The 13,567-nt window shown below is 35.0% G+C and overlaps 1 protein-coding gene across 1 annotated transcript in view; it reads right to left on the bottom strand.

Annotated features, from left to right (window-relative positions):
- The window catches only part of LOC118440970 (kin of IRRE-like protein 1), a 282,991-nt gene that overhangs the window by 45,897 nt on the left and 223,527 nt on the right, over positions 1-13,567 (bottom strand). The window contains exons 4-7 of the mRNA XM_035864751.2: positions 13,035-13,145; positions 4,467-4,557; positions 4,249-4,361; positions 1,877-2,043 (exon numbers count right to left, since the gene is read on the bottom strand). Of these exons, the coding sequence (XP_035720644.1) occupies positions 1,877-2,043; positions 4,249-4,361; positions 4,467-4,557; positions 13,035-13,145 (482 nt within the window). The remainder of the gene's footprint in view (positions 1-1,876; positions 2,044-4,248; positions 4,362-4,466; positions 4,558-13,034; positions 13,146-13,567) is intronic.

Raw genomic sequence — 13,567 nt, forward strand, 5'->3', positions numbered from 1 at the left:
TCAATTTTTCTTAATATCTAATCAGTAACGTAATTTTAATGATTAATATTAACGATTAATTTTCTTATGATGATATAAAAGCTTTTGAATATTTTTACGATGATTTGTCCTTGGAAGAAAAAGAAATTTATTTGTACGTTTATAATTGCTAAACGTTCGTATAAAATTTCGCTTAGTCTTGTTAAAGATTGTGAGTGAATGTAAAGAGAATAGGATTGGTTGAAACGGCATAGCTTAATTGGCAATTAGCATACTACCAATGAAAACATCTGGATCCGACAGGTGCGGCCCCCTTAATTCAATCGTTGCACCTCGAAAGCTCAAAGCTAGTCGTTCCTTTCGATTCCCTTTCAAAAGCGAATGCGACTCGAAGCTGGAGAATCGAATTCGTTCGAAAAGAGTGCTATCTCTCTCACACATTCTATCTTTATATCTCTCTCTCTCTCTCTTTCTCACTCCCTCTCTCTCTCTCTCTCTCTTTCTTTTTATCTGGTTGTCTGTTCGAAGAGTACGCATGCGCATATACGTCCTACGCTTCGCGTTCATCTCTCTCTTACTTCATCTCGGTCTCTCATCCCTTTTGACTCTGTTTCTCTCGGAAGATCTCTCCCAGGGGAAAGATTCGTGATCGGGGGATTGTAGTTATCGGTTTCCTCGGGCGCTTCGACCTTTCTCCTCATCCTCCTCTCGGTACCTTTTACTCTCAGCGCGTTCTCTCTCTCTCTCTCTCTCTCTCTCTCCCTCTCTTTGGCACCTCCTTCCTCTCTCCTTGGCAAGTCCTTTCCTTCGTAATTCTTAGGAGTGCCACTGGAAAATCGAAGCGGCCACGATCTTCCCACTATATCTAGAGATCTCTTCGGCACCTAAAGGCGTAACCTCGGTCATGGGAGGCCCTCGTTAAGGATCGATGGCCTCGTTACCGGACAACCTGTCTCGTAATGTGGATCGCGCCGTAGCAGAAGATACTTCATGGCAGATGGTACTTTAGAGGTGTCGCATCTCGATACTCTTTCCTTATTCTCTTCGACCTTTTTTTCTTTTTTTCTTTTTTTTTCTCTTTCTTTCTTTTTCTTTTTTTTTTTTTTTTTTTTTTCTTTCTCTCTTTTCTTTTCTATTTAAAACGAGAGGAAGATGTACTAACGATCCCACCTTCCGATGAATATGGATGTACGTGGTTGTTACCTATCCTTCTGAAATCTTCTTTTCTTTCCTCTTTCACTAATTTTAATCATTTCTTGATTAAGAAAAGAGCTCACCTTTAGTTCTTTGCGTTGCAAATACAAGCGAATTCTTCGATACGTTAGAAATACATCAGAATATTTGGAAAGAAATTAAAGAACGAAGGATCAGCGTGCTGGTCGAAAAGATATTGACCATTAAACGGTTTCGTGTATCGTTGGATTCGAAAATGATATTACGCATTGAACGATTTTTTATATCGTCAAAACTTTTCTCTATTCGATCAATGACAATGGAGAAAAACGTTTAATAAGGAGTTATCGTGATATGTAAGGCTAATTGGTTTCGCCAATAATTAATTATCTGATAGACTAATTTTACTTTGTATTTAATAAAAGATATCGATCACGATAATAAGAAGAAAGAGAGAGAGAGAGAAAAAGAGAGACAGAGAGAGAGAGAGAGAGAGAGAAAGAGAGACAGAGAGAGAGAGAGAGAGAGAGAAAGAGAAAGAAAATGTGCAAAAAGCTACTTTTGGAATCGCAGACAAAAGATATACGATGCGACGTCTCATGGGTACCTGAAAAAGTATAAAAGAGTATTTCGCTTTTTTTTTTCTGTCCATCCGCTCTCTCTCTTTCCCAATACGTTGAAACTTCTAATCTTGGGTTACATTATTTCTACTTTCCATTCTTACCTTCGTATGCTTCAACTGTCTTCTCCGGCCTTTGTACCATGTAATTACTGCCGGTGGTCTTGAACCGGTGGTCTCGCATTCCATTCCATAGTGCCTTCCTGCTAGTAAAGACTCGTTACCGATATCCTTTTTTCCGTGTCTTCGTAAGGCCACGGTTAAAGGTTTCACTGCAAAGATATCAAAAAGGATGAGTTACTTTAATAAGTAATATAAACGTTATATTGAATAAGATAATATTGATAATAGATAGTCCTTTCTTATCGAAGATAATAATTGAAATAATTAATGTTAAACGTGTCATTATTTTCAACGTTTCCTATTTCCACTATCTTATTTTACAAAAAGGAAATATTTTTCCATAATTAGCAAGAAATTTCTCATTAATATCGTTTGCCGTAATTTATTTTAACTTAACCTGCCAATCATTCCTTTCCTTTCCCTTCCCTTTTTTTTGCTTTGCTTTTTTTTTTTTTTTTTTTTTTTTTTTACTTGAAGCCGTGCTTCGCAATTACATCAACGATCAATACTAATCAGGCGCGATAATTAAGGTGGATAAATGAGCGCGTTTTACGTGAGTTCCATGCGAATGCTGAAATTCGTTGAGAAACATTGAACTCTGCTCGATCGTTTGTCATTTTCATTCGTTTGAGCTTCATCGATGGTACTTTCGTCATTGCATATACTACTATCTAGCTTAATGGTGTTATTCCAGAGATGAGTACTCGAAAAGCTTCCTGCGAATTGTTCATTTGTCGTTGTCGTTGAATGATTTTACCAGTGTGATCGTACAAATAGAATCGAACGGTAAGAATAATTTATTATTGTTTTTTATAGTCAATTGTCGATGCCGAACGATTATAATGATTTTGAATTTAATTCTTTGGATATTGTATGTGTATCGAGAATGATTAAAACAAAAGAAGAGGGAGATAATGAGAGTAAGAGAGAAAGAGAGAGAAAGAAAGAGAGAGAGAGAGAGAGAGAGACAGAGATATTTTGCAATCTCCAATTTCGCAGATTTCGTTTTCACGATCGGTCTGTCTCGCTCGCGCTCGATATTTTTTTTCTCTCTCGTTCTCTCTTTCTCTGTCTGCTCTTTGCTCTTTTTTAAATTTCCTCTCTCGCTTTTTGTTCGTCCAGTGGCATGAAATGAATACGTGGTGGATACATGGCCACTTGGTCGAGGTCGCGAAAATCAAAGGGGAGGCGTCGATCAATCTCTATACCTCTTTTCTCTTTGCCCTTTTTTTCGCTCTTTCTCGCTTTCGCTCTGATTTTTTTTTTTTCATCCACCACTATGATGGCCTCTGCTTTCCTTCTTTCTCGCTTACTCCTACTACCGATAACGGGTCTTCAATTTCACCGGAGCTGTTTCGAAAAATATCGTAACTTTCACAACGCCCATGATTTAGCGTGGATCATTCAGGTGTGTCGTTTATTCTACTCTTCTACCGAAATAAAAAAAAAAAAAAAAGAAAATCAAAAAAAAAATCAAGGAAAGCATTATTAGTTGAGGTACTAGGAGAAAAAAAAACTTGTACAATACCTTTCGCAGTATATTCTGCTTCAGGAAAAATAGCATGTACTACACTTGTTTGTTACACGCAAAAAACACGGCCGTTCGGATAATAAGACAAAAGGTTATGAAAAAATACATTGGAAAAAAGGTCAGTGCGTAGAGACGTAATATAATGTCTAGGAAATTATCAAATAGGAATATATATATATATATTTCCGTGTCGTTTTTATAACAGCAAAAAAAGAAAAAAGAAAATAATAAAACAAAAAGAATAGAAATAATTCTTAGAATGTATTTTTCTCATCTTAAAAAGAAAATCGGGTTCTCCGCATTTCTCTTCTTGGCTCATATTAAAGAAAGGATTTTAAAAAGTCCCAAAGAGAGCACCGCTGGTTCCAAAGCTCGCAACTCTCCTTCGAAAGAGACGAATGAATCGTTGGGTGGGTCTCGAGGGTGGATTTAATACATTTCTCGTGTTATCTTTCTTTATCTTCCCTTAAAGACGATTCACAGCGGTAAAGAAGTAAAGGATGTTGGCCCACTTTTGCTGTCTCGTAGATTTTATCTTTAATGCGGGACAAGATAGGCCTCTGATTTGTTAGTTGACCGATAAGAATTCTTATTTTCTTTTTCTTTTTTCTTTTTATTTTTTATTTTCTCCTCTTCTTTATCGTCTTATAAATTTCTTTGTTATAAGTGTTTCATTTTGAAAGATTTTTGAGAAAGAACGAATAATTATATAGAATTTAATTCCTTTCGAATATTCTTTTATATTAGTTCGTTATTCTAATAGAATTTTTTTTCTTTCTTTCAGTACCTATCTAAACGTTAATGAGATATAACTTTTACTTACGATTGAGGTCCAACGTGATAGAAGTTAACTTAGGTTCTACTAGATCCGTATTGTGTGCTTCACAAGTAAAGTTAGCGCCAAGTTCCGATCGAGTAATAGGCTGCAACGTTAACCTGAAATTTTAAAGAATTATCTTCCTATAAATTATTCACAAAAATTTTACTACTTTACTTTACCATTTTACTTGAGTAAATAGATATTTTAATTTAAAAAATTACCTATTCTCAATGACATCTCCCGCATTATTCTCATATTCCTCATCTTTGATGTGTCCATTAATAAGCCATCTAACCATAGGCTCGGGTTTACCTGTCATCAATACAATAATCGTATTACTTATAATATTTTATTAGGAACAATGTAGAAAAATTATAATATTCTATTGGTGAATAAATACTGATTATTGATCGACATCATATATCAATGTTGAATGTATAGAACGTCGGATGAATAAATAAAAATAACTAAACTAAAAGAAAGGAATTTTCATTTCAATCATAACTTTTACAATCGTTAAGTTACCTTAACGAGAAGATTCAAAAAGCGAATTCAAAGTCTATCGGAACTACATTTCAATGTGATTTCGCATTTCGTTCTTTATCTCTAAGCTAGCTTAAGGGAAGCTTCGCTTTGATTTCAAATGTAATGGGACGCAAATTAACGAGGATTTGAAATTTAAAGAGAATTATTATTAAGGGAGAATTTTCATAACATTCGTATAATAATTTTCCATCGGATGAAACTGTTTTTATTTCTCTTTACATTTTATTATTTTAATTGTAACACATGACAATGGTAAAGGACGATTTGGTTTTAATGAAAATTGAGAGGTGATGAATATTTAAATGACAGAGTAAAGAAAAAATGCAATTTTTTTATAAAAGTAATCGTGAAAGAAATGAAATAAGGGAGTATCAAAAGTACGGCATAGGAAAGCAAAGTGAGACAAAGAGAGAGAGAGAGAGAGAGAGAGAGAGAGAAAGTACGGAGAGATAACGTATACACCGAGCAAGAGCTATAGTTGAAGTAACTAAATGGCGGATGAGTTCATGGCAACTTTTAAATTAGCCGATATCCTAGAGCACAGCAGGGTAGCGAATGGATACTGCAAACAAAAAATGTAGCGCTTGATAGGTGAAAGTTGTAAACTCTCGTATCACGAAACGATACGATAATATCGTACATTCATTGAAGAATTAATTAAAAAACGATATATCTATCGTACCTATCGATTGATTCGATTTGATACTTAATAATCTGTGTATCAAATAATTTTCTCTTTTCTTTTTTTTTTTTTTTTTTTCATTATATACTGTAAATGCGACCATTAAAAATATATGCTTGTTTGAGAACATCGTTTTTGAGAATCTCAACGACATGCACTTCGATTAGTCGACGCGGATGGCGACAGAACGCAATTTCAAAGTATAATCAGAGAGAAATTGTATGAGCGAAGGAACCACGAGTGATTTGCTTTGAGTTTCTCGTCGTGTCTAAAAAGTGACGCCGCAGTGGTGGATATCTCTCGATGTAGTAGCTTTCATTATTATTCACGTGGCTTTCCTGGCTGCTGGAATAGCAATTTAATCAGGTCCAGGATATAGCGAAAGGACGCTCGCAGCAACACTTAAAATTGCAAGCTGATCTCCGTAGAAAGTGCGCCGTACGTATAGCGTAACGCCTCTTAGATTAGCTTGGAATCATTGTTATTCACGATACTCGCCCATCCTGATTGCGTTTTAACCGTCTCGTTCTTTCCAATCTTCCTTCTTTCGACCACTTTCTTTTATCCCTCACTCCTTTACGAATCTACGATACTTTGGGGAACGATGTCTCGACGCTAATTCGATCGTATTAATGCTCCTTTCACGTAGGTACTACATATTTCTTTGTATCATCCAAAAAAGCTATACTACAAAGAACTATACTATTAAAGCGTACGTTAGAGTTTGTTATTGTCTCGTGAGTTTTATTTTTATTTAACGTAAAATATTTTTATTCAAAAGTGTAAACTATCTTATCGTAAGGACATATATGTATATATTCGTACACACGTATTGTATTATATAAAATTAATTAAATTCGTCGATACATTTCCAATCTACGTGGAATTTTCCCGAATTTATCAATTATTATGTAATTATCGTAATTGCATTCTAAATTCTATTTCATCGTATCGATACTCCCAATCAATTTAATCAATCAATCATTCAAATATACTTTTGTAGAATTTTGTGTAAAAATTATCATATATACATAGCTTCAATAATAAGCATATGTATTATATGATTATAATGTGAAAGGGAGGAGAGAAAGTTATGGTATGAGATGAACTTTCTGAGCGGTCATGACATTGACTTTAACCATTGGGCTATAATCAAAGTCTCTTCTTCATTGAGCGACGGTAGGACTGTTAGAACGACGACATCGACGTTATCTCCATGGGGTGGTACGGTAAAGTGCGGATTTTAATCCGCGAATACCGGACGATATCTTGCAGGATTAAGGCGTCGCTCGGCAGGCGGCCTCCCACATCTAACAAGTTTACCGTTGGTTCGAACTCTGCTTAAGGCAAATACCCGCCACCGGTGGCTTCGGGGATCAGGACCCTTACGTTGGATATCCTTCTCCCCTCTCTTTACTAGATTCCTAATCGCTTCACCCTTTCCCTTCCCCCTTTTCTTCGTCCTTTCAACGCATCCAGATTTAGTTCCCTTCTCGTTCGATTCCCTAAATCGTCCTACAGCTTCGTCTTCTTATCCTTTCCGAAACATTTACGAAGTTTACTCTATAACTACGTTCTATTTTACGAAGATATTATTCGATCGTATTTAAGACGAAACGTATCTTGAAATAGATCAGATATGTGTACGTCATCAATATAGTACATGTTACATATTGAGCATGGATTACCCGTTACCAAATATCCATTCATAGACAAAAGCTCATTAATGATACCCTCTAATTACTCGAGATGTCAGCATCTGAGCTTGTCCAAGACACTTGGCATAGGATTCTGATTACCCTTTAATACCTTTACATCCTATCTTAGAATATGACAGGTATTGTATTTGTTCTCGATATTCCATATCCCTGTAATTAATAATTATTCGTTCTGTATTCGCTTTTATATTCAAAGTTATATTCAAATGTACAGTTTAAGGTATTAAATTAAATTTAATAATGTTAATCAAGGGTAACGAGTTAACTCGTTAAGAATATTTCATTATTTTGATAAAAGAATAAATAAATAATTTCTTTCTTATTACAATTAAAGAAATATTATATGTCCAAATTTGGCGATATACAATTTAATTAATTTATCCAAAGTTTTTTTCTTTTTTATCTCCGTCCTAAAAAAAAAAAAAAAGATTTTCCTTCCTAAAATCAGATTTATTTCTAATCAAAATTAAATCTATTTAAGTACTTTTATAGTTTGTCCTATTTTAATATGATCTATTTTACTTCTCTGATATAGACTAATTCAAATGACTAATTATTATTTTTATAATTAAAAGTTTGTGGTGCTATTCCTTCTCTTTTTCTTTTTTTCTTTTTTTGTTTAGCTTATAAAATCGAAAGAAATATTCTCCAAATATTGCGTATAACGTTTTATTTCATTTTTAGTTATCGTTATTCGTTACAAGGGTGAATGGACATTGAATAAATTGCACGGTTGTTAACTATACGAATGGCGTTACAACGCTTAAACTTGATCTTTCTCATTTATTTCCAATTTTGATTGGCTGGCTCTAACAAGCTACTATTAATAATTGGTTATTACGATTAATTGCGACTTTGATAATTCATTGGTTTTGTTTATCGAATTAACAAGCTTTAAATGTCGACGATTTGTATATAGCAATAGACGTGAACATAAATGTCATTGCATATCCGAGGAACGTTTGTCGTGGGATAATCGATCGCTTATTCGTCGTTGTAGGCTAAATTATGTATGCTTTCTTCTCGTTATGTATTTGAATGAAATTATTATGTTAATAATATGTTGGGAGTTAAAAAATGATGATTCTAGATTCTTGTAGGTAATGTAATATAGCAGGGAAATTGGAAGGTGTGATTATGAAGAGAACATGCTGCTATTTACTGATTAACGTTTTATCTTTCTGGGATTATTTATTTCTCATAACAATAGCGTTCTTCGTAAATACGCGTTGATCGTATTTTTATTATTTATCAATTTCATTCGTTTTCTTGTAAATTTTCGTTCTATCGTGTCGATAATAATTTTTAGTTACAGAATGAGTTATTCCAAAACTCTTTCATAATTATTCTTTAATTCGTAAGCCGATTTTTCTTGCAGTTTAAAAAGGTTCTATTATGAAATATTTAAAGATTGCTTTTGTAAAACGATATTTTTATTTTCTTCCATCGATAATTTATTGATTATCAAGGCAATGCAATATGTCCTAGATACCAAAATGAGTTGAAACAAATTTTAATTTATTTTTACAAAGTACAGAAATAGAAATAAAAAGAAAGAGAGAGAGAGAGAGAAAGAGAGAGAGAGAGAGAGAGAAAGAGAGTGACACAATTCAAATTCTACTTTTAATATTTATTTTCGAACTCTTTCGAATTGCGTTGATACATGGATTGAAAAATAAATACCCGTTGCACTTTATTCGACTTTCGAGCTTGTAACGTTACATGTAATCTCAGGGGAAATAGGCGAAGTGTTTCGGCTTGTTGGATATTCGAGTGAGCTACCGAGCGAAAGAGAGAAAGAGAAAGCGATCGAAGGTGAAGAGAGAGAGAAAAGAGAGGCTCATTCGCTCTGCAAGCGAGGATAATTATCGGAATAAACTGGCTCGATGTAAAATACACGGTGAGTTGGTTTGCCGGAAACACGACATTCGCGATTCGGTTCTGATTTACTCGCTCGAGGGATTTTCCAGAGTGTAACTAGTGATCCGGAGAAAGCAAAAACGAGGAAATACACAGCTATATTCTATTGCAATTTTCGATAAAATATAGCCATCTTAATCGAAGATATGCGTTTAAGTAATACCCTTATAATAATAATATTAATAATAATAATAATAATAATAATAATAATAATAATAATAATAATAATAATAATAATAATAATAATAATAATAATAATAATAATAATAATAATAATAATAATCATAATAATAATAATAATAATAATAATGATAAAAATAAGGTCATAACGATATCACGAATAAATGCCATAATATAAATTAAAACGAAATATCTGGAGCAGAGCAACGATTGTTTTCTTTATCGAAGAAAAACCAAAGAACGAGGAAGGGGGAGGGGCAACTATTTATACGCGTCTTTTTAGTCCCTTCTACCGATCGTTCTTTTATTCTCAGTGAGACGCATACGATTGGAATCCATTTAAAAGTGAAAACGTTATATCCTTCAATCCAAAAGGACAATCTATTGTGATCTTAAAAGTACAAGACAAGGGAGTCAATTTTCTTTTCGTCCTTTAAGGTATAGATAAGGTAAGATACAGGAAAAAAAAGAAGAAAAGGAAGAAAGAAATCGACTTCCTCTACGCGCGTATACATTCTCGAGAGTGGGCCTTTCGATTCTTTCCGAGCACGAAGTTAAGTAATTGGCAATAAATTTCATCCACGGAACGAGTCGTAAAATTTCCTCACCACTGATCCTATAAATTATAGACAAAGCGGAAACCGAGCACCGAATTAGGCTTAGCTCTAAGTCACGTATAATGAAGCGTTCGAGAGAGATTCGAAAATGAATTCTTTCTTCGTTGAGGGTATGTAATCTACTTTTTTTTCTTGCTAGCTTTAAATATTCCTACGTTCGATAAGTATACTTCATTTTTTTTTTTTCCTTTTTATCTCAGCTCGATTAATATAATAATAATAATAATAATTCGCCAATCTATACCTTTTTCTTCTTCTCTTTATCATTCATTTAATTAATCGATTGCCTGTTCGAGTGGTTTCATTAAAGGGATTGAAAAGCAAAAAAAAAAAAAAAAGAAAAGAAAAAAAGAAAAGTATTATAGAAGCACGCATAGCCCCTGTTATTAAAGACATTATCGTCGTCGTACGCTTGAAAGTAAGCAACGAAATTACTAGGTAAACCACGACTTTTCTCTCACGCCGCTTTCCAATTCTGTTCTACCACCGCGGCAATTTCGTTAGTATATAAAAATTAGATTGTCCAGTGCATAGGTATCTATATCCAATGGTAGATGCAAAAGCTTCGATTATTTTTTCAACGATAAACTAAGCGATAATTATCGAAAGCGGGAGAATGCATTCGACAGCTATTTCTGGCCTCTTATATGGCCATTGATTTATTTTTTATCGTGAAAGTTAAAAAAATGAATAAACACGATATACGATTAATACGAGAAAGTGGATGCAGAAATACGTTCGTTTATTGAAATACTCATCGAAAAATTTGAAAATTCTTGTGGTTTATCCTTTAATACAAATTCTTGGCCTCGATATTCGAGAAGAGATGAATAAAAATCGTATAAAATATCAAGGTTTAATCGGGAAGTACATTTGCACGTAATTTTTGCATCTAAAATACGCGTTTCGCACTGCGGTTCTGAATTGAATTGCAAATTATATGAAAGTCGCGTGAAAAAAGAAAAAACAAAAAAAGAAAAAGGAAGGAAAGGAATGTGATCAACGTGAGAACGCATCGCGTGTCCTGGTGTCTTCAACGAAAAAAACATAGCGATAGATTTAGGAGGAAAATTGTGATTCGAGAGAATTACCGATTAATGAATTTTCATTTAATACATAGATAATATTAGAAGATATCAAGCTAGATATATCAATTACATTACGGTAAACGAGAAACTGATCCGTCCACCAAAATAATTACTGGACGGGAAATAATTAATTATCTTTATGAATAGGTATGAAATCATCAATTAACTTTGAGTAGTTGATTCACGTACCGCAACAAATCGAATTGTTCGGAGTAAGCTTTCATCGCACGTTAAACTAGTCGATTATTTATGAATAAAACACTTTCATTTTGCCTCCTCTTTATCTCTCTCTTTCTCTCTCTCTCTCTCTTTCTGTCTTTCTGTCTGTCTGTCTGTCTGTCTCTTATCGTTTTGACGTAGATATTTCTCGTAAATAGAGAACTTGTTTCGGAAAGAAGGAATAAGTTGCGCCAGAAGTTATCGTAGATTTCGATAGAAAGCAATAAAGACCGATTTGCGATCTAATGAGAGTGGAAGTTGTTTGAGCGTTATTCGGAACGACATTGTTAAGGATAAGCCGATCTTCTCGATATTCAATTTATACGACGCAACGTATATGATCGATGCGCACGCTGCCGATCCAATTCCCATCGAATCTGCATACGGCAATATTCCTGGGCCTCGATATTCATCGACGAGACGAATGATCTATAAGGGGTTGCCTTTCTACCTTCGGTCCGAATTTCCGTAAACTATATCGTCATTTCCTCGGGAAACATTATTATTAATCCGTTATCCGTTTATACAGATTCGTATGCGTAACGAGAGGTTCCCCGTCGACATTCGAATTCGTTCTCCGATGAAAAAACTCGACGTCTAAACCAATATTTGATTAATTTCTCTTTTGAGAAAATACGCTAGAGGGGAGCATATTATGAAGGAAGTTATCAAAAGTAAGTTGGAGTGTTTATCGGAATTATCGACGTTTCTATAATCGAAGCCGATTAAACCAAAGCGCAATCGTTCGAGTTTATATGCAACGGCAACGAATTTGATGGAAATAAGAGAAAAAAATGGTCGAAAGAATTAATTTGCGAACGAATGGCTCCGTTCGACTTGAAACACGATTCGTATACACCATCGAAGAAAATTAATCGCTCGGAAAGATCAAAGATACTTGTAGGTGCTTTCAAGTCGAAAACACGGTTACAGATATCACGCGGCAATTACGTCACGCCGCGGGATACTGTAATCGCATTTCACGGAGTTTCGAATTTGCCTCATTTTGATGGCAGCAATCCGTGCCTAAAAGCTTAACGACGTTTCGCTGTCGCGATATCCTTTTCCAAAAATGGCGGAAACTCGTTTAATCAGCGAGAAGCAGAAGAGGAAGGATGAGAAGGAGATGAGGAAGAAGAAAGAAGAAGAAAAAGAGAAGCAAGAGTTGCGTCTCGTCTTCGTAGACAGAGAAGAAGGCTCTCCCGTTGAGTGCCGTCGACGTCCTTCTAAAAGGAGGGGAAGATGGAGGTCGATATTCGAGTGGTGGAAGACTAAAAGACAGAGGGAGAGAGATAGAGACAGAGACAGAGACAGACAGAGAGAGAGAGAGAGAGAGAGAGAGAGAGATAGAGACGCAAAGGAGGAGGAAATAATCTTTTAAGACGGTCGAAGAAGTTGCCGCAGTTATAAACAGAAATTTAGATCCAGTTGCCAAAGTAAACAGTAGTGGCCGGTACTTCGACGTTCCATCTTCTTGCTCTTCTTCTCTACTTTAGCCTCGAAGCTTCCATCGAGGCACCCCTCGAAGCAAGCGGAAGTCGTTTGATCTTCCAACCCCTTTCGCTACCGAAAGTCATCTACCTTCGCTAATGTCCGACCGAACGTGAAACTTTTCACTTAGCTCTGTTCGCCGATAAAAAAAAAAAAAAATTGTTTGATTTAATAACCGACGACACTATTGACTTCATTCCTTCCTCCTTTCATTTCTAACTTTTATCATATCACCAAAGTACTTTTTACAACGTTTATCATATCATTTCGATCTCGTGATGAAATGGAAAAATAGAAATAAACACTTTCTATTGTATTCTTTTCTTACCGCCTGTTACGCGACAGGTGAGATAGGGAGTATCACCCTCTTCGTATGGTCCTGCCGTCCCATTCAAAATACGACCCCAACGATCCAAAATGGTCGGTTGCTCTGGTGGAACTGGAAAAATAGATAAAAAAAAAGATATACAATTAGAATCGTTGTAGGTTTGTTAGGAAAATTTGTGATAAACGTTCACGTCAGCCAAAAGTATTGAAACTTTACGATAGCTATTTCAATTTTTCGACGAGTACCATCGGCTTTTATTCGTTGTGGAAAAAGAAATTTAAATATCAATATGCATAACTCGAACGCGCACCGCATACATATGCGAGCGCTTGTGGTATCATCGCAATTTCAGATTTTTCTGTTACCGCGGAAAATCAAAGCAAATCGAGATAAGTATTTCGATGTTTTCTTCGAGCCAATTCCAATTTACTGTGCTTCGTGTATCTAGTATCGGTCAGATATAGGTACGATCGCTCGCGGATTAAACGTAGTAATATTTTTTTGCGGAATATCCGCTCTCGCGAAATCGGAAC

Source organism: Vespa mandarinia, chromosome 6 (genome assembly GCF_050613455.1).
Source record: "Vespa mandarinia isolate Hongniang chromosome 6, ASM5061345v1, whole genome shotgun sequence".
In the NCBI taxonomy this organism is placed as follows: Eukaryota; Metazoa; Arthropoda; class Insecta; order Hymenoptera; family Vespidae; genus Vespa; species Vespa mandarinia.